This window comes from Panthera leo, chromosome B3, assembly GCF_018350215.1.
Source record: "Panthera leo isolate Ple1 chromosome B3, P.leo_Ple1_pat1.1, whole genome shotgun sequence".
NCBI classification, from domain to species: Eukaryota; Metazoa; Chordata; class Mammalia; order Carnivora; family Felidae; genus Panthera; species Panthera leo.
The window spans coordinates 80,398,363-80,420,959 of record NC_056684.1 but is presented as its reverse complement, the minus strand read 5'-3'; the positions used below and the strand labels follow the sequence as shown (position 1 = coordinate 80,420,959).

General features: G+C 32.7%; 1 protein-coding gene across 7 annotated transcripts in view; it reads left to right on the top strand.

Annotated features, from left to right (window-relative positions):
• Positions 1 to 22,597, top strand: part of STRN3 (striatin 3) — a 106,004-nt gene that overhangs the window by 66,325 nt on the left and 17,082 nt on the right. For 5 of the 7 annotated variants that reach the window (XM_042942916.1, XM_042942915.1, XM_042942918.1 and 2 more), the window contains exons 8-12: positions 3,849 to 3,959; positions 18,467 to 18,600; positions 19,966 to 20,141; positions 20,336 to 20,383; positions 20,681 to 20,802. In XM_042942916.1, the coding sequence (XP_042798850.1) occupies positions 3,849 to 3,959; positions 18,467 to 18,600; positions 19,966 to 20,141; positions 20,336 to 20,383; positions 20,681 to 20,802 (591 nt within the window). Of the gene's footprint in view, positions 1 to 3,848; positions 3,964 to 13,582; positions 13,720 to 18,466; positions 18,601 to 19,965; positions 20,142 to 20,335; positions 20,384 to 20,680; positions 20,803 to 22,597 lie in introns of all 7 variants that reach the window. The other 2 variants (XM_042942922.1, XM_042942917.1) reach the window with 2 other exon arrangements.

The window sequence follows — 22,597 nt, the reverse complement described above, 5'->3', positions numbered from 1 at the left end:
GTATTAAAGTTTTTGTTAAGCTTCTTTGTGCAACCCATTCAAGTGTTGGAGATACCAATTTTTTTTTTTTTTTCTAGTAGTTTCTAAAGTACTGGGGTTTTTTCGCAGGTTATTTTATAATTATATAAATACGTTTATATTATATATATATAATTATTTTATAACATGTATATTTCAGGTTTAGAACCCACAGACACATGAAGAAGAAATTAAAAATTACCTATAATGCCACTATGTAGAGAGAATCATGGTTAACATTTATATATGTATATTTATTTTTATTTAACAAAGGATTTTGCTGAGTGCTGATTTATAACCCACACTTTTCACTTAATAAATTGTTCTTCTGCAACAGCAGTTTTAATAGCTTCATAATATTTTGTCAATATGTTCCATTATTTAATTGGGGTTTTACTGAGGAATATTTAGATTATTTTCATTAAAGATAACAATCAGTTTTCGAAGATCTGTATAGCTAAATCTTGGCACATCATCATTCCTGCTTTCTTCACCTAAAATTGCTGGAAGTTTATTAGTCAAAAACATACAAAAATTTGGGGAATTTAATTTGTATAAAATGGCATTATTTCTTTAATAATGAAGTACCATATTGTTTACAGTTGATGGTCCTTCTTTCCAAAGACTTTTGCAGTTTGAGGAGCAGGCCTAAATAGTGAATGATAACTATAAAATGTTATTTACTTTTACTATTAATATTTGAGTGACCTGAATCTCTGTGTAAATGGAAGTAACTGAAAGTTTCTTCCTTACAGATGAGACTGAAACATCTTTAAAACATTTTAAGTTCTTTAGAAGGAAAGAACAAAATGGTTTAGGCAGTTTCTTTCCTTAACAAATGAAAACTGTCAAAGGATCTTTGCAGTGTTTCTGAATTTATCTTTTCTACTCAACAGGTTTTATATTCAGTTTTTCTAAAACAAAGAGGATGGATATACAGACATAACGTTTATTTAACTCATTTGCTTAAATTTGAATTTACTTAAATGGGAAGGTGGTGGTTTTGAGATTTAAATTATTGGGTAAAGGCAATTTTTTGGTATTTTTTTGGTTTGTTTTTAATAAGTAATGTATCCTAATGAAACATAACCCAATACATACCCACAGTGGATAATATGTTACTTTGTATGTCAGAAATCTGCTCAGATATATCAAATTTTGAAACCTTTTATCATGTAAAACTGCTGCTTTTAAGAGAGCTTTTAAATCCTGTTTTTTTCTCTTACCTACATTTGTAGTCTGAGTTTAATTTTGGTAGTTTTTAGTTTTTCTGCTAATCAAAAATGTTAGTGGGCTTTCTAAATTTGCTGTTTCTCTCATGGAGACTCAGCATTTTGAGCATGTTTGGTTTTTTTTTCCTCCAACTTGAAACTGTGATTTGTGGAAATGTATAGACTAAAAAAAAAATAATTAGTATCTGAATGTTTATATTTAAATATAATAGATAATTAAAGTATTGAATATATGCATAAAGTTGGTTATATTTTTATGTTACATTAAGTAGATTTATATAATTCCTCTACTTTGATAGTTAGCATTACCATAGAAGAATTTTATGTTTTTGTGGTTTTGAGTTGTTATGGGTCATTTTTTTGTGTGTGCATATTTGTGTTTCCTTTTAAACAAAAAAGTTCCCGTAACTGATTCAACCTCATTTCTTGGTATTTTTCCCCCCTAGATTTTTAAAAAACAGAATTAATATGTAGAAGATTATGCTGCCTCTTCCTTTTTGCTCTTAACTATTTCTTAAAAGCAATATCAAATCAGCTGTTACTTACCAGGCAAGTTTCAGGATGTTTTCTGAGCACATATGCATTCACCAACCTGTTCGTTGCACTGCCTTGAGTTAACCTTTGTTTTCTAGACTTTAGGTTATCTTGCAAGTAATACTTGTTTTTTTCCTTAGGCTTACCCGTTTATTTTCTTTTGCTTTTTTACTCCAGTACCCTTTGCTACTTTAATTACAGTTACTCACAGCTTTATTTTTTCTACAGAGGTCTTTGAAAACCTGGCTATCTTACTAAAATTTTAGATCCTATGGAATTACTTACCACTTAAGATTTTTTTTTTGTTTGCTTCTGTAGGTTTAAAATGTGTCCATTTGGCTTACTTTAAGTGGTCATTTTTAAAAGTAATTAATTGCTTCATTAAGATGAGTGCAAATGATTAATTCTTCATATCACTTTTTTTTTTTTGGAGTCTTCAGTAAGTGCACAGAAGGACTTCTCATACAGCACAGTTTTCTGTAAACTTCATGATTAGAGTACACGAAAAGTGAATTTTCTGTTTAAATCAGTATTACTACATTATTACAAACAGTATTAAAATTTGCAGATTTGACAAATAATCTTACGTGTAAATTTCAGTCTCGAGCAACCTACTTTTAAGTAATTCAAGTTGGCAAATTAACTTAAAGTTTTGGATTAATCTTTTTATATACTGACTACCTAAGATTATAGGTATATCCATAAGGGAGAAAGTGATAATAATTGTAGTAGGAAAGGCCCAAGGTACAGTAAGTAATTGAATTTGTATGTGTCATTCAAATAGAGTTTCTTTTACTTACTAGATATAGCAATCTATAAAAGGGGAGGAAAAAGGCTATTTAATGTCCACTGAATTTGGACTAAGTCAGTGAGGCCCAGGCAGTTTATAAGACTTGTGAGCTAAAATAATGAGTTACCAAAAATGTAACAAGTGTTTTTTCCCTAAAATCTTACTATTTTGTCAGTCTTGATTGACTTAGCCTATATGTTTTGGTATAATTTTTATTTAGTGACATGCTTATATAAATTCCTGGTTGTTACTCTTTTACAGAGTGTTAAACTTCCTAATAACGAGGCTGTTTTAGAACTAAACACATGAAGGAAAAGCCCATAATACTTAAAAGGAATTCTAATAGACTTACGTTTATTCTGCTTCTTTTTAATGCTGTTTCTTCTAGATTACCATAGAGTAAAATTTTTGCAGGCACAAGTATCTACTTAAAATAAATACAGATTTGTGATTCAGCTAAAATAGCTGAAGTTTCATCTTTAGCAGATGTACAGCAATGTATGTTTTCACTTTTCCATGCTTGTCACTGCTTTTATCTTACCCTAAAAAAAAATCAGCCCTAAAAAAATTCTTCAGTGGAATTTGAGTTTTGTTTTTTTGTTTTTTTTTGCTAATCTTAGTTGTAGACCAATGGAAGAAGGTAATGAGATATGGAACTATTTGGGTGGGGTGGGGGCCAAGGTGGGCTTCTCTGAATGCTTTGTATGTATTATTTGAGACATTGTATTTTGGAACTATATGTATGTATTATATTGGACTAGAATGCCTCTCCATTAGTATAGTTATCCCGTGCATGCAGAATCAGTGTGACAGAAGGTGCATGAGTATTTTCATCAATAAAATGGCACTGACCTTTCCAGCTTGCACTCTTATGAATAGTTCGCATGTAATTCATTCATTTGCTTTTATGATGCTGGCTGAATAATTTTTATTAACATTTTTATAAAGATGCAGTGATCTATTTTGTATAATGTTAGTTTTCTAATATAAGTCCGTTGAATATTAGTCATTGAAAGAATAATAACCTTCAAATTTGTGATTCATAGAAATGAAGCACCATTTAACTGTTAGTATTAACTGTATAGAAACTTGTGAGATGGGCTTTTAGAGTTTGAGCTGTGAATACCAAAACTGAAACTGCACCTTTAAAGTATTTTGGGTATATGCTGTTAGTACATTTTTATTATGATTATGTAAAGCTATAACAGTTAACTGCCAACAGCTTGCATTGCCAACTGCTGATTTTTTTTCTTTTAATAATATGCTGCATGTAGATAAAGATGACCTCTCCCCACCTACTGAGGTTTGGGATGTAGACCAGGGGCTAATAAGTAAACTGAAGGAACAGTACAAGAAGGAACGAAAGGGGAAGAAAGGGGTGAAGAGTAAGTGCAGATTCTATTATAATTTTTGTATACCAATCTTTGAGAAAAAAAAATTCTTCAACTCTGTGTTTTTTTTGTTTTTGTGTACTGGGCAACTAACTTTAAATTTTGTTGTATAATTAAAATTTATTTGAATATAATTTAGGATGTGTTATTAAATGCAAAATCATTTCAAATATGTTATTGAGGATGAAGGAAAGATTTCAAGGAAGGGTTTTTTGTTTTTGTTTTTTTAAGCTTTAAAAAGTTTACCAAGTTGTAAGGAGTATTGGCCTTGGAATTAAAAGTAATAAAAATTTGTTCAGAAGGGAGAAAGTATAAATTTCCTTATTTTTTTAAGTAGGATGTTACAGCTGTAATCAGCTCGTATCTAGGTTACATCTTTTAGTTTGGGAATCCTTAAATTTAGTAAATTCAAAAGACCTTTCCATTGTTACTGCTTTCTGGCCTTAATCCAACAGCAAACCAGGACGCAGCAGAAAAATCTCTCAGGTAATATTTTCTTGACTTCTGTAGCAGAAGGCCACAAGAAAGGTTTGTTTGGTCAGTGAGTGAGGAACATTTGGTACCTCATAGTATTTTTCACTGTATTGTGTCCAACCACTGTACTATAAAAGTATAAATTTAGCTACAGCACCTCTCAAAGAAATCATTCATTTCCATTTTGTGAATCAAACTTTAAGAACAGCCACATGAACGACATCTTCAGACCTTTGAGTATTAAATGAAGACACTTGAAACTTATTTTGGGGAAACTTTTTTGACTATGTCAAGGACAAAGTGAATAGCAAAGACTAAAACCATATAGGCATTCTGTCATATTCCTTTCTGTGGAACAGATAGATTAGTTTATAAAATAGCGAGTGTAGTGGAAATGGGTATAAGTTTTTTTCAGTAAAACTCTTTTAAATGGTTTAATTTATTGTGGAAGCTAATAAATGTGTTTTGGGGACTTTATCTGTTACACAATTTTCTTTTATAACATTATGCTAATTTGTTATGCATGTGAATGAAAACTGTTCTATAAGAAGTTTCAGATTATTCAGTGAACTGCTTTTTGTATTTAAATAATTTAGTGCTGGGTAGGGGCTGTGTTCAGCTCTAACATCACTTGCCTATATAATTTAAGCATGTGTAGTATGAAATACTTTTCACATGACGACTATTGTAATACAGACACCATGACATTAGAATTTTGGGATTTAGGTCTTTTTTTTAATGAAATGAAGTAGTTTAATATTAGATTACTTATTTATAATGTATGTTTTTCATGAACTGACTCATCTGCTGAAGGTTTCTTTCCAAAATGTTAGATAATGTTGCTTTAATTTAAAATAAATACACTTTTTTTCCCTGCTGTCATTAGATCTATACCTTTTTCAGGTTTAGAAAGAAGATAGAAGTTAATTTAAGGTCTCTTTTAGTTGTAGGCTTTAACTGTTTCTAAAAAATGGTTTTATGTTTTTAAAATATGTTTACTTATTTAAGAAGTATTAGAAACAAATGAACTGAAACTAAAATTCAAAACCCCCATAAAATTTTAATTTAATTAACTTTTAAAACTAGGATATATTATGAACAGTTTTGTTATTTGTCTATGTAGTTGACACTTCATAGAAGACATCATTTCATGTCAGTAAATGTTCCCGCTGTATAACATGTTTTCATTTGTTTTTTAACCAAAAAAAAGTACCCTGTTGTCAAATATAAGATTGGAGAACTATGTGAAGTAGACAAAAGGGGGTTGCTGTGATTAAATCAGGAGCTGGGGCCCACAGAGCCATCATGCCTGAGGCTCTCATGTCTCAATACTGTTTCATTATCTAGATATGTGCTGTATTATTTAGCCAGGTCCTTTTAATTTTGATTTTATGTTGTTTTTTTCAAAAAAGGAACTTTGTTTATATAACCATAAAAATAACACATGATTGTTATTCAGACAGTATAAGAAGTATAATATATAGAAATAAAAAGAAAAAATGAAAAACACCCGCAGACTTATTACCTAGAGATTAATATTTAGCAATCTATCTTTCCATGTTTTTCTAAGTATCTTTTTTTTTCATTTTTCAACAAGAATATCATTAAATTGTTTTTAAGTCATTTTTTCTTAATGCTTCACAGTCCTGTGAATGAAATACAATTTTAGTGGTTCCATAGTATTGTATTTTGTAGATTTAACCTGGCATCCATTAGTTAGACCTTCAGATTATTTCTCATTTTTAATGTTTTTATAAATGTCAAGTTACCTATATAAAGAGAAAGATATAAAGGTGAGGTTTCCAGCAAAATGTCTTAGTAATGAATTAGGAGATAATGTGTTTGTTTTTGCACTTTTCTGTGAATTTAAATTAAATCTTTTTGTTCTTGAATGTAGAGTTCAATGTGAGCATATTGGCTCTGAATCCCTGATATGAAGATAAAACTTAATGGGGGAAAAAAAACCTCCTTTTTATTTATTTTTTTAATGTTTATTGATTTTTGAAAGAGAGAGACAGTGTGAGCTGGGTAGGGGAAGAGAGGGAGGGAGACACAGAATCTGAAGCAGACTCCAGGCTCTGAGTTGTCAGCACAGAGACCAGTGCGGGGCTCGAACTCAGGAACTGTAAGATCATTACCTGAGCCAAAGTCAGACACTTAACCAACTAGGCTCCCCTACTTTTTAAATTGATGTATCATAACTTCTAATGTCTTAATCTAGGTAGATCATCATATGAATACAAAGATTAATTTTATGTGCAAAGGATAATTCATGAATTTTCTTATTTTTAGCTATCTTTGTTGGATTTTATTCTGCTATTTTATCAGATATAGCTTTGTAAAAGGTAGAATAATTCATAAACTGAAATCTTTTGACTTCTTTATTTCCTTTATCCCAAAATGTGAGTGAATTAGACCCACTGGACCATAGCACTACGTTTCTACAGATTTTTAGAGGGAAGAAAATTATTTGCTAATTTTAGCACATACATTCAGCAGATGTAATCCAACCTAAATGCATTTTTTTAATGAAAAAAAAAAAAGGTGAGCGTATCAACTTTTTAACTTTGTAAAAAGATTCAACCATGATTTGACTCTTAATTGGAAAGAATTCTAAAATCCAAAGCTAAGAAACGAATGCGTGTCTTCTAACTTGTCTACTCCACTCTACCCTTTTCTTTCCACCTGAGGCAAAAGAAAATGACTTAAAAGTGACAGTTTTGCCTTAGATTGTAGATATAATTCAGTATTAATTTCATGTCATGCTAAGTGAGATATACTTAGGAGATACACTTTATCTGTTAATACTTTTTTTTAATAAAAAAATTTTTTTTAATGTTTATTTATTTTTGAGAGAGAGAGAGAGCATGAATGGGGAGGGGCAGAGAGGGAGACAAAGAATCTGAAACAGGCTCCAGGCTCTAGGCTCTGAGCTGTCAGTACAGAGCCTGACGGGGGCTCAAACTCACGGACAGTGTGATCATGACCTGAGCTGAAGTTGGATGTTCAACCGACTGAGCCACCCAGGCGCCCCTATCTGTTAATACTTCTAAAAGCAAAGATCATGAAACTAAAGAGACTTGATGCAGTTATTTTGCTCTCTGACTTCCTAAGTGTTAAGCTTCCTTTTCTTTTTAACTTTTTATTTTGACATAATTTAATACTTAAGGGAAAGTGCTATTGCAAGAAAAGTGCAAAGAATTCCATGTAATTTTCACCCAGGTTCCCCACATGTCAATATTTTACCACATTGCTTTATTCTTTCCTCTCTATAAATACATGCATTTATTATTATGAACAGTTCAGAAAACAGGTTGTAACCGTGCTGTTCCTTAAATGCTTTAACATATGTTACCTGACCACAGAAACATTACCTAAGTGACCACAGTGCAGTGATGAAAATCAGGAAATTAATTGATGTAGTACTGTTATCTGCCCTACAACTCAGTTTTCTTTTATTCTTTAATAATTTCTTAAGTGTTCTATAATTGGCAAAGGGAGTCAAGGGGAAGGATCTAAATTAATTGTGTTAATATTTTGGTCTGGTATGATTTTTCTAGAAAAATTTTTGATGGTCTCCATTTTACTGTATTTCATACCTCAGTAAGAATGTGTAAGTAACAAAAATCAGAGTGTAGCATCTAGATTAAGTGTGAAGCATCTGAGGGGCACCTGGGTGGCTCAGTCGGTTAAGCATCTGACTTTAGCTCAGGTCATGATCTCACGGTTAGTGGGTTCAAGCTCTGCATCAGGCTCTGTGCTGACAGCTCATAGCCTGAAGCCTGCTTTGGATTCTGTATCTCTCTCTCTCTCTCTCTCTCTCTCTCTCTCTCTCTGCTCTTCCCCTGCTTATTACCTAGTTAAAAATGAATAAACACTAAAAAATAAAAATTAAAAAAAGTGTGAAGCATCTGAAACCTTTATTTACAATATGAGGGAGGAGTTAAAAATCTTTTAAGATTTCCTTCGATTTTTGTCTTTTTCAACGTGGAAAGTTTAAATTGTGGATTATGGTGTATTTTCTTTTGATAGATGCTTTTGTTCTATGCCCTTTTGTTACTCCTGTGCTATTTAAGACCTTTAAAATTGAAGCTTATTAAAATTAGATTATTTCGTATCTTTTCTTCAAGCGATTTATAGGCTTTTCCCATTTCAAAGATTCACATTCTGAGAATACATATGTTTACAGTTCTGGTTCTTAGTGAATGAACTTAGTTTTCCTAATGAGTGTCATTTGTTCCAACTTTCCGGTCTTTTCAGTGTATAGAATATGATTTTCATTCCCCTTCTTTCCTAGTGTTAATTGAATTTCTGTACATCTTTTGATTTGATTGTCAGTACATTGGAAAAGGGAAGTCTTTATTTTTTTCAGTATTTTTATTTTTATTTATTTATTTTTTTTAATTTTTTTTTTTTAACGTTTATTTTTGAGACGGAGAGAGACAAAGCATGAACGGGGGAGGGTCAGAGAGAGGGAGACACAGAATCTGAAACAGGCTCCAGGCTCTGAGCTGTCAGCACAGAGCCCGACACGGGGCTCGAACTCACAGACCGCGAGATTGTGACCTGAGCCGAAGTCGGCCGCTTAACCGACTGAGCCACCCAGGCGCCCCTTCAGTATTTTTAAAATATAAATTATAAGTGAGTGTCCCTGGATTGTTTTCTCATTTTCATTTTTTTTACATTTCCTATGAGTGTTTGTCACTTGTTCTTCCAGATCCAAGATGACAAACCATCACCAGAAAATGTAATAATTTTGTCAAGTCTGAATTTTGTCCAAATATCTGTATTTTGAACATTTTATCATTTAAGGAGAAATTATTCATTTGCAACAATAACATTTTGTAAGTGTTTCAAAACAACTTGGCACACACTATGAAATATCTTTGATATTTAAGCTGCTTCTGTCTAGAAGTATAGTATAAATTTGAAGAGCTCATAAAACAGTTCAGTATTCTCTTTTGCATCAAATCAGAGACAAAAAGCAGTTGTTTCATAGCAAAAGGGTGTGGTTGGTTTTATATTTCCTGCTTTAATTTCACATCTTTAAAACCAACCATTCACTTCATCAACTCAGATTTCTTTGTTTTTTGTCGTCCCCCCCCCCCCCAACCCTGAGAAAATACCTTAACTAATTCATTTTGACAAGGGTCAGAAAGTATCAGATTGATACTCTTTAGAGCAGTACTCTTTTTAAAACTACAGAATCCCTTTGTGGCTAAACTAGTTGATTTTCCTTATAATTGTGATGTTATTTTTTTAAGATGATATTTTATCATGTGAAAACTTTATTCTAGCTAGAATAATAGAAAGTAAAACAGATCTAGTAAACATGATATAAATCCTTATTTAAAAATTTTATTTATTTATTAAAGAGAGAGAGCACGCGAGAGTCAGTGGGGGAGGGGTAGAGAAAGAGGGAGACACAGAATCTGAAGCAGGCTCCAGGCCCTGAGCTGTCAGCACAGAGCCCAGCCTGGGGCTTGAACTCACAAACCTTGAGATCATGACCTGAGTCGAAGTCAGATGCTTAACTGACTGAGCCACCCAGGTGCCCCAGCTAAATCCTTATTTTAAAATAAACTTAACTTTTCCAGATTGCCTACTAACGGTTGCTTTCACTTCAGAATATAAGTTTTGATAAACACAGGGTGCTTTTGAGAAAAGGAAAATGTTAGATTCAGTTAAAAAAAAAAAAGTACTGTTTTATTTAGAATAATACAATCTATAGAAAGGTAAATTTCACACGTCCTGAATATGTGTGATTGAGAATATGTATAGGTTTAAAAACACTAACACAGCAGTCATCAGTCCATAGTTTGGCTTACATGTGGCATGATTAGTATGTGTTTCATTGTCCTGTAATCTGTTTAGAGGATTGTGATTTGTATAGATTTGATGGCCATGGTTTAGGAGGTAGGTGGGTTGTTTTATAATTCATAGTAAAAAAATGTTTTCCATGTTGTAAAGTTATTTTTCCTTCTGTGGAGTCCAATAGTAATTAAGAATCAGATTTTATTTAATAAATGCTTAATGAGTTTTCAATTAGGCCCTTGAATGTTTTTATAATGTGTATAGTATTGTTATACTAATACCTTTACAGTGTTCTCAATACTGCTAATTAGACTCAGATTTTTTACTTGAAATTGTATTTTGTTGCATTTATTATATTTAGGATCTCGGATAGATTTAGAAAGAGAATGAAGACACATTAAATTTGTATTTGAGGTGTATTCTACAAACTAGGGACTAAATAAGACTTATATCTGGTTATGAAATCTGCTTTGATCTTATAGCAATTTTTGAGAAACTAGAATTAAAGCAGTGTTCTTACATCTTCTCCTGAACTTGGCACTATGCCACAAAAAGACTAATGTTTGTAGTAAAAAAAAAAAAAAAAAAAAAAAAGAAAGTTATTACGTAATTTGGGTTCTTCAGTTTAAATAATAACTTTCATGTTATCTCCTAATTTCCTTTCCTTCCACATTTTTCAGTCTGTGTATTCAGGAAGATTATGACTTCACATCTGTAATAAAATCCTTTCTCATCTTTATTGTTTTTGACGTTACCTTTCATGAAATTATCTGTAAGGTAATATCTAATAAAGTCAAATGTTATGGTACATACAAGTATAATAAGAATGAGCAGGGAAAGGTCAGCAAAGGCTTCATAGAGGAGATGGAACTGGTTTGAAAGAATGGGTAGAATTGTGATAGGTTGAAGTGCATGTTAGAGGATAGAACTTTGTGTGTGTGTGTGTGTGTGTGTGTGTGTGTGTGTCTAGGAAGTGTTTACACTTTCCTGAAGAATAGCTGAGGACAAAATATGGAAGAAATAAACTTTAGTGAATATTGATACATAGGGAAACTGCTTTGACTTGAAAATCAGGGAGATTGTTGTCATGGAGCATTAAAAGATAAATAAGATTGGATAGGAAAAATAGGAACAGATCATGAAGCACATGCAAGATGAAGGACAAGATTTCAGTTAGCTTTGATCCAAAGAATGTTGAAGTGCCACTTGTGGTTTCTGAGTAAAGGGTGATAATTGTGATAATTTTAGAAAATTCATTTGGCTATGGTATGCAAATTTGATTAAAGATAAATGGAGCTGGGAGGTAGGAAAACTAGGAAATCTATGGCAGTAATTGATAAGAGTGAAAGCTTTTATTAGAATAAAGTCAACAGAAAGAGGAGATTAATCTGAAGAATAATAAAGGAGAATTCTTTTTAAAAACAGCACCCCCACCCCATTTTAAAAGTTGAAGAAGAATTGTTAAAATGTAGTGTAGAAGTTTAGAAAAGAAACCAGACCAATGGTGGCGACACCCATAAATGGGAAAGTTACAAAGGAGAGCTATTTTGTGAGTAAGGATAACTAACTTTTTTTTTAATTATTAAACCTTTTTTTTATTAAATCTTTTTTTGTTTGTTGTGTTTTTCACATTACAGAGTGTGTGGGGAGGGGCAGAGGGAAAATGAGACAATCCCAAGCAGTCTCCATGCATGCCCTGGGCATGGAGCCCTGGGGCTTGATCCCACAACCCTGGGATCAGGACCCTAGCCGAAATCAAGAGTCAGACGCTCAACTGACTGAGCCACCCAGGTGCCCCTGGATAACATTTTTTTTTTTTTTCATGTTGAATTTAATTGATGGTTAGACATCCAGTTGGCAGTTTTTCATTTATTAGAGAATTTGCACTCACTTCAGTGTCACAGAGAAAATCCTCATCTAAATCTCCATGGTAATTATCTTAGAAAATTGAGACTATTTGACATATTGCATACCTCCATCCAGGAGTAGAGATACTTTTTAAGAAGTTAGGGATTACTGTTAAGCCAATAAATGTGTAAGATTTCACCAATTTACATTAAGTGTTAATACCTCACTGCGTAGCATTCTGTTAGGGAGGGATACACAGATGAATGATAATTCCTGTAGAGTTACTGATACTCTTTTTAAAAATTTTTTTTAAATGTTTATTCATTTTTGAGAGAGAGTGTGACAGAGATGAGAGAGAAAATGAGCAGGGCAGGGGCAGAGAGAGGGGGAGACACAGAATCTTAAGCAAGCTCCAGGCTCTGAGCTGTCAGCACAGAGCCTGACTTGGGGCTCGAACTTAGCAACTATGAGATCATGACCTGAGCCAAAGTCAGAGCCTTAACTGACTGAGCCGCCCAGGTGCCCTTAGAGTTACTAGTATTTTAATACCCATAGTGAAATTTAATAATTATACAGCTGTCCAGTCCATTAATGTAAATACAGGGTCATGATGTGTGACCTTGGGTTTGCCTGTTTTAGTTGTTTTACTTGATATTAACTTATAATATTTTCTTTTGTTTTTCCAAATTATTTTTTTCTGACATTCTTGAAGCTATTTTCTTTCAAAATTATGAGAAACAGTTCTGTCATTTCTGAAGTTCAGAATTAAAAAGATCCCACAGTACTGCAGATGCTTTTGAGTTTTATATATTTTGGCCTGAATTTTCCAGGCTACAGCTGAAATTCTCCCCTTAAATTTACAGCCTATGACAGTGTTGACTTTTCATACTGAGAATCTCAGCTCATGGATAAATTAGGCTTTGCAAATTTGGGAAAATGAAGCAAATTTTTGAGAAAAATTGTGGTTAATTTGTTAATGACACATTTGTGTAAATATGGTAGGAAAATATTCACATAAACACCAGGGAAAGTTAATTGTAGCACTCTTATAAAAATCATGTGTACTTATTTCTTGGTTAACTTTTTAAGATAGTTAAATTGGAAAACAGTCATGTTTTATTCTGTGATTTGTTAAACTTTAATCTTAAATACCAAAATTTCCTTTTGTTTTAAGAGTACCTTCTGTGTCTTTGAGCTTACAGAACTTTGGTTGAGTGACCGAATACTCAGTTTTATACTTAGATATAAAACATAGTGAATATCTGTTTCTCTACAGAAATTGTGAATGTATTAAGTATTTAAATCTTCTTAATATTTCTGGAGGGATGGCTTGGAAAATTGAAGACATTTAATTATTTGAGATTTTTATAACTAGAACTTCTTTCAAAAAGCCTGTTTTGTTAGTAAATTAGTTTTAAAGGCTGCTAGCAAGTCAGGCAGTAGCCAATAAATGAACCTATACTGCTGACATTAATTTATAGGGTCAGCAGGACAAAACTCTATCACAAGATAGCTGATCTGGGAGATAAGCTGCCCCTTATCCCTTCACGAATGATTAGTCAGTCTAGTTCAGCCTCTATTAGAATGACTGATCATGAAGTTGTAAGAGCAAAGGAAGGTACAAAATTTAGCTACCAGGTTTATTTAAATTACAAAAGACATTAATTCCAAAATCACATCTACTTAATATTGTGAAATTTGCTGCTGTTTTAAAATGCTGAAGATCAGCTTATATAATCTTCATAGAAGGTGTTGGGCAAGCTCTTGGTATAATTGTCTTAGGGGTTTTGGAATTTTTGGCTTTTATGTCTGCATATTTTATTTTTGTTTTTAATGTTAGATGGAGTTGTTTCTGCTGGTCAATTCAGAGTACTTTCCTGAAATCTAACTTTAGCTTACAGATCTAATAGCACGAACACAGTAGTTTAAAAAAGGAGTTTAAATAGTACATATTGGGAAAAAAACTAGTCATTTTGTCATTTTGCTTGAATTTAGCTACTGATAATGTAACTACTGCTTTTTTAGGAGACAACTAAATGCCAAACATTTACTGGGAACTTTATATATATAATTTCTAAAAATATATGGAACAAACGGCCAATTTAATTATTCTAGAAAAAGGTAACAGCATTATTGTTTAACTTGGTACCAAAGATATTCTTACCTAGTAATGAATTTTCTAAAATGTGCCTAAGCTAGAAATGTGTAGGAAATGAAAGTACTGCTTAAGGCATTTTTACCAAAATTGATTATAGCAGAAAATCTATAGATGTATTTGAATCACTTAGAAATCTAGGTCTAGGTAGTTATAATTCTAAGTAATGAGACTGAATTCTTGCCAAAGGTTTATTGTGATATAGGATAATTCAGTATCTGATAATTTGGCCTATAGACTGCATTTCATTGTTGTTTCTGCTTTTGCTGTATAAGGGAGTTTGATGCCCCAGTTAAATGTTTTTGAATACCTCTTTTTTTTTTTTTTTAAGACTTCTCGAGTAGCACATTTTTCATACAGTTAAATAATTTTGCATTTTTCCTTATAGTCATCTCTGCATGTAATATTTACCATTCATCATAAACTGTAAGAAAATTTAAGGTAGAATAAAGAAAATCTCTAAAATAATAAAACCAAAACAAAATACATTAAAGCATGAAAAATAGCAGTGTATTGATTTTTCCAGATCCAGATTTTTCCAGATCTCTATTTTCCTGTTTTACTTTAAGAGGTGTTTTCTTTTCTTTTTTTATGTTTGTTTATTTTTGAGAGAAATAGCATGTGCTAGAGCAGGGTAGGGGCAGAGAGAGAGAGGGAGACAGAGGATCCAAAGTGGCTCTGCACTGACAGCAGAGAGCCTGATGCGGGGCTTGAACTCACGAAACCATGAGATAGGACCTGAGCTGGAACCAAGAGTCGGACACAACCTACTGAGCCACCCAGGCACCCCTGTATATGTGTCCTTTTTAAAGGAAAAATTTAGGTCAGTAATCTGACTCTTTCTTATTGGTAGGAGGAGGAGGGGGCCAGTAAGCACAAACCTAATTACACATTTTAAAGGGTAAATTTTTAGAGTTTGTTATTTAAAAAAGTTGCAAATCACCTTGGACTTAGAGCTAAGACGTGACCATTAGAGTTCATAACCTCTTGTTTCAGTGGCAGTCTCCAACTTGATGCTTTCCTGTTGAATTCCATGTCATATTGCAAATATTTATAAAGACAGAATGTTTTCAGCCAGACCATTAAAAAAAAAAAAAACAAAACGTAACCAGTCATTGGTAGATTTTCAGGCTTTTTGGTATTTTAAAGTGTATTTATTATTTTGAGAGAAAGAACGTGAGCGAGTGGGTGGGTAGGCACCCAAGCGAGTGTAGGGGCAGAGAGAGAGAGGAGAGAGAGAATCCCAAGCAGGCTCCTCACTGTCAGCACAGAGCCTGCTGCAGGGCTCAGTCCCACAAACCATGAGATCATGACCTGGCCAAAATCGAGATTTGGATGCTAACCAGCTAAGCCACCCAGGCGCCCCTTTATTTTTATTTCTATTTTATTTTTATTTTTTAACGTTTTTATTTATTTTTGAGACAGAGACAGCATGAGCAGGAGAAGGGCAGAGAGAGAGAGGGAGACATAGAATCAGAAGCAGGCTACAGGCTCTGAGCTGTCAGCACAGAGCCTGGTGTGGGGCTCGAACTTGTGAACTTGGAGATCATGACCTGAGTTGAAGTTGGACGCTTAACTGACTAAGCCACCAGGTGCCCTGCCCCTTTATTTTTAAATGCTTATTTTATTTTAGAGAGCAAGCAGTTTGGGGAGGGGCAAAGAGAGAGGGGGACAGAATCTGAAGTGGGCTCTGCTCTGACAGCAGAGAGCCTGATGTGGAGCTAGACCTGACGAACTCTGAGATCATGACCTGAGCTGAAGTCAGATGCTTAACCGAATGACTTAATAGTGATCGTTCTAAATAAAGATTTAAAATATACAGTGACACCACTGACGTAAATGGGATCAATTATTGGGCTGTGATCTTTAGGTTTGATAAAACTGAAGAAAGGAAGAGTTTTTTTTGATATATGAGCTACTGGTTTCCTTGGTCCGTTGTGTCCATACAAAGGAGAATTAGTTCTAGAAGTATGAAAAGAACCTTTTTGTAAGATCCCATTGTGTAGACCTTAAGATTTCAAAAAAAGGAAATGCAATAATAAATAATACTAGTATTCTTAAGTTGCTTGATGAAATCTCTTAGGTTATCTGAGTATTTACTGTGATTACTGTATGCCCCAGTGATGGGTCGTTATGGAAAGTAGTAATACAGCTTAAAATAATTCTTTCAGGGGCACCTGGGGAGCTCAGGTGGTTAAATGTCCATCTTTAGCTCAGGTCATGATCTCGCAGTTCATGGGTTCAAGCCCTGCATCGGGCTCTGTGCTGACAGCTTGGAGCCTGGAACCTGCTTCAGATTTTGTGTCTCCCTCTCTCTTTGTCCCTCCCTACTCACGCTCTGTCTTTCTCAAAAATAAACATTAAAAAAAATTTTTTTTAGTACTTCTTTTAGATAGATACATATGTAATGCTGAATGAACAATATAGCTTGCTGTATGTAAGTAAATATATGTATATAGAGAGAGATGGAGAAATGTAGTAATGTGTTTAATTAGAAATGGTTAAAAGTAGTTAATACTGCCCAGGCACTTCCTTTTACATGCCCCTAAATTTGTCAAAAGCTAATCAGCAATGTCTCTGCAAAAAGACTATATGTAATAATGCAAAATAATTTGTTACTATGTTAAAAATGATTGGGCTTTTATTCAAGATTTGTGTTAATGAGTGTGTAATTGTGAGTGGGAGGAATTGTGGCATTTTGTTCTAACTTGTCTTACAAACAAATTATGAGATTAAAAGAAAAATATGCCCTTAAACAGGCTAAACATGCTTTGAGAAAATATTGTCTAATGAAAACATAATTTATTTTATAGTTCATTGCAGCTTCTGATATTATCAATAATTGCATACTAGGTATTGGTAGGAAGGATCAGTACTATAATCAATAAGCATAATCATTGCAAGATTAAATACTACTAGCATACCTGTGTATATTTTCTGTCAGATTCACTCTAGATTGGTTGCTCACTCACAGCTTCATTTTAGTATTGTCATCATTTAGGACCCTATTTGAGTCAAACTGTATAGTTTACTTTGATATTTTAGCTTGATTTGAGAAATACTAAAATAAGACATTCTAAATAGAGATGAATTTTATTTTTGCAGTAGTGTATATTTAGGAGAAGTTGACTTGTATCTTACAATTATTTTCTGTAGTATTGGTGATGACCGACAAATTTCATTACACCTGTGATGCTTGTAGTGTATTAAGTTGATATCATCATTTTTCATAGGAACTTTTCAGAATTAATAATTAGCTTGAGTTTTTATATGATGTTTCTCTTTTGAATTTTATCATGAATTTTAAATGTGTTTTGATATGTTGAGTTGTTTTGTATTACAATGACATGTACTTTTCCTCCTCTTGCATTTTCAGATTAAAATTTTGCTTTCAAAGCATGTATGAAATAATGAGAATTATTGCTTATACTGTAACTGTTGGAGCAAAATATTTATAAAATAGTATAGTTATTCTGATTATGGCAGTTTGATTTTAATTGATCAAAGTAACAAATTTAAAGTTCTATAGTTAATATAGAGTAGTTGTTTTTAGAAGTATGGTAAATAAAAGGAAAGTTAAAATAAAAAATTATAGTCAAAGCTTGAAAACTGGAAGGCATTCTGAACATCACATGGATTAACCTTTTATGGAAAGGAAGCTGACATTGTTGGTTGTAGAACTGCCCTTTTCCTAGAACATTGCTGTTCCTGGAGTAATCTGAGCAATGTAAGGCTTCATTTCGATAAACTTACAAACTCGATTGCAGACTAGAAACCATTTACATTTGAATGCTTACATTAATTTTTATCAGGGACTAGAATACCTAGCACTTCTAAGCAAATATGATCCAAAGCAAAAGGACTTAACAAGCTGTAACATTTAAAAAATAGTATAGTTATAATTGTACAAAAGTGAAAAGTGATTTAAATAGACAAAGCCTTTGTGCCCCCACGTCCCGTCCTGGAATAATATATCTAGTGCATATTTGATTTGTGGAAGATTATGTTGCAGTTTATAAATATGCAAATAAACATTTGTTTATTACTACTCAGTAATAGGATTTTTTGAGTGGAAGAAATAGGAGGGAAGTGGGAAAATAAAAATTAATTATATTAATATTGTAACTGTTAAGTGCTTACATTTCCCCCACAATATTGTCTTGTACTGTATGATTTTTCAGCATTTAAGAAGCGGTTTTGTTCTTTATAGCTGAACCAATAACGTTTCCATCTGGAGGAGGCAAGTCATTTATTATGGGTTCTGATGATGTTTTGTTAAGTGTACTGGGCCTTGGAGACCTTGCAGACTTGACGGTAACAAATGATGCAGACTATAGTTATGATGTAAGTGCAGTTTTATTTTTAATTTTTTAATGATTTAATAGAAGGCTCCTTATTTTTTTTGGAAACACTTATAAAACAGAATTAATGTCAAGGTGCATGGAAAAGATAAGTTTAAGTGTGTCAGTATGTTGATTTGAAGTGACGTAGTTTTTCTTTTGTAACTACTTGCCTTGTGGTGTTTAAATTTTTCTTAGGTATTGTGGTGGATTAGCTAGAAGTTTGGGGTGATTGATTACCTTATAATATTGGTTGATAAGTATCTATCTTGAGTAGTCAACTCTCAATTATCTACTCAAATTAAGCCATATTATGATGTTAACAAGAGAAAAATAGGTAACCTGAATCACTTGCCTTCAGGATACTTCTTAAAAATTATGTTTTATTTTTAAACTTTTATTTTTTTAAGGATAATGTTAAAGTTAGCTTGCCATTTCCTGAACACTTACTTAGTCCTTCATTTGAGGGATGGGGAAAGGATGGAGATTGGATGGGAAGGATAGTGTTTAGAGGTGAAACTAGTCTTGAACTAAATTTTTTATAGACAATAAACACTCAATTGAGAGTTAACTATACTTGTTTAGATTTTGTATGAATGAATTTGCAGTTTTTCAGCAAATTAAATTTTTCCCTTTTATAACAAACTCCTTTTTTCTACATGTTATACTTATGTTTTACCTATATTAGCATGCTTTTAGAGACATCAGCCTTGGTGGGCTGGATTATTATTCTCATTTATATTTTCAAAGTATATAAGCAACTAAATTCTAGTAAACTTTTGACTACTTTAGAAGTGGTTTCACAGCCTATCTTTACAGATGGAGAAATGAAGGTAAAATGATTAACCTCGTACCAATATCAACAATGATAATAAAGATAAGATGACAATATTCTTTAAGTGTCTTTAGTTCAGACTTTTGGAAAGTATCTTAATCTGCTGCCTTTAAAATTTTCACATGCTAATTTTCCAAATGACAACTGTATTATTAATACTGTTCTCTTGGATTTTTGGTAGTAATTTATATAATTTTTATTGTTTCCATGTAAAACATTGCAGCATGGTAATTTTTTTGTTCTCATCTCACATTTAATAGGACCTTTGGGTTTAGCCTGATGATTAGGTAAAACAGATTAAGAAACTCTTCATTTGATATAGGTATTTGAAAGCTAATTGAAGTTATTCTTCTTAGTATCATTTGTTAAATGATAAAGATTGGTTATCAAGTTTTTAAGGTACATTAAATTTCCACTGGACATTTTATCAAAGCAGTTTAATATGTATATTTTAAACACGCCAAAACACACGAAACTCCACATGCCTATGAATTTACTACTTTTACCACTTAATATTGGACTCTTTCTTTGTAGTTGCCTGCCAATAAAGATGCCTTTCGAAAGACATGGAATCCCAAGTATACACTACGTAGCCATTTCGATGGAGTACGGGCATTAGCTTTTCATCCTGTAGAACCTGTGCTGGTTACTGCCTCTGAGGACCATACTCTGAAACTTTGGAACTTGCAAAAAACAGTTCCTGCCAAAAAGCAAGTATTTTCATATTAGCCTGTCTTTTTTTTTTTTTCTTCCAAATTTGCTAATAATTATAAGCAATTATTCTTCTTTGTCATCCTATTTATGCATTCATTTGATCTTACCTAATGATTCCTGAATGTCAGCCAGTGATTTGAAGTTATTTAATTACCTTCTCCTCCCCCACCCTTGTGTTCTCCTCTTTTAGGAGTGCCTCTTTAGATGTAGAGCCTATCTACACATTTAGGGCCCACATGTAAGTTTTATTGAATTTGTATTTAAATTAACAGCCATAGTTATTGTTCACTATTTTTTATCAATCTTCAAACCTTGTAATTTTCTCATAATGTTTGCTTTTTATTAGAAAATATATTAGTTGGGTAATATTTTGATTAATAATTGTATTAGTGAGAATATAATCAGTACTATTCAAGTTTACACGTTTATTTTTAACAGTTTTTAGATATCATGTAAATTTAGAGGTTGGGGGAGTATGGATTTGAGTTTCTTCTTAGGCTTCATAAGTAATTTTTTCCTTCTTTTCCTATAATAGTGGTCCTGTTCTATCACTAGCTATTAGTTCTAATGGAGAACAGTGTTTTAGTGGTGGTATAGATGCAACCATCCAGTGGTGGAATATGCCTAGCCCTAACGTGGATCCATATGATACATATGGTAAGTAAAAGACTTGAAACATTTTTTAAGTGAATGGAGCTGACAAAATATTATTATAAGGTTGTTTAAACATGTATCGGTCTCCTCTTTTAGCTTTCATTTAATTTGCTTTGTTAAAGAGAAAAATTAAGAAATATTGTGCCACGGAATATTTAAGCCTGTGAATTGGTACTTTATTGTGTCTGAAAATAAAAAACTATGTTTTTTAAAACGTCAGTTTTAGTACTAGCTAACAAAAAGGAAGAGAATAAAATTTAATAAAAAGAATAATATATTAAACTATTTTAATCTATTAAAAAATAGTTTATGTAGTTCAAAACTATTGGCAGAAGACAATAGAAACTAATAGGCACATTCGTTGTGTAAATCAGGACAATTTTTTAGAGGACAAAAAATTTCTTAATTAAAAAAAAACCTTTTACTCATAAATGTCACTTTAGAATATGTCCCACAGAAATACCTGTATATGTATTCAAATATATTTATAAGGGCAGTGTTTGCAATTACAAAAAAAATAAAATTAAATGAATATTTATTAGTTTGAGAATGGCTAAATAAACAATGGTCTACTTAATGTTTGGTTCATTCAAAAAGAATTCAAGAGCTCCTTGGTCTTTTTATTTAACATACACTTGGTGCCTTAATTTGCCAAGTAGAGTGTTAAGTACTATATCAAGAAATAAGAATTAGTCCAATGGAAAAGACAGACATTAAGTAAATAAATAAGGGGGTGGAGTCTGTGGTTAAAAATTATGGTAAGTGGTATGAAGATACAGTACTATGAAAGAGTGACAGAATCTTGAGATGTAGTCCAAAATAGTGACATTTAAGCCAAGGAGAATAGCTTAGGGGTGGGAGAAGTGGAGAAAAGAATACTAATGTAAAGTTCTAATGTAATGCTCTAGTAGAGTAGGTGAGAGATGATGTTTCCAAGATCATAGTGGCGATAAACCAGTTGGTAGCAAAGCAGTTGGTGAAAAATGAATTTATGATATATTGGGGAGGTAAGGTAGAATAAGCAGAATCTACTGAAAAATTGGATTGAGTAGAGAAATTGATGGATAAGTGATTCTTGATTTTGTTACTTTTTAAAACAGCTTTATTGACATTCACATATGATAAAATTCACCCTTGTTAAGTATACAGTTCAGTGGTTTTTACTATATTCACAGGGTTATGCGGCCATTACCACTATCTAATTCAGAACATTTTTACCACCACTCTGTATTTTTTGACATGAGCAATTGAGTATATAATGGTAACATATTGAAATGGGGGCGGAACAGTTGTAAGAAGATTAAAGATGGTGAGTTCGGTTTTTAGGCATGTTAAGAAATGGCATATCAAGTAATTATTATCAAGATATTAATACAGGGAGAGCATGTTGTGTAGGGCATGAAGAGAAGGCAAAGTCCTGAGCAACTCTGACATTGGGAGAGTGACTACAGCAAGAGAACCAACAAAGGAAACTGAGGAAGGAAGAGGTGCAGGACAATGGGATCTTGGAAGCATACCAAAAGAAAAAGCCATTTTGAGAAGAAGGAAGCATGCTGCACTTTGAAATGTTGCTGAGAAGTATAATAATAAGAGGATAGAAAAGTTCCTTTTTGTAAGTGTCAAATAGGTCACCCAGGTTTTAGCTGGCTGGAGGTTGGATACTGGGATTAAGACCAAAAGTTAAAGGGACCTCTGGGCAACTTTTCAGGGCACACTCTGAATGAAAAGCAGTGTGATGAGAGTAACAAAGAAATCTTCAAAGAAAGAAAAATTTTTTAAACTTGCTAGAAGAGAATTC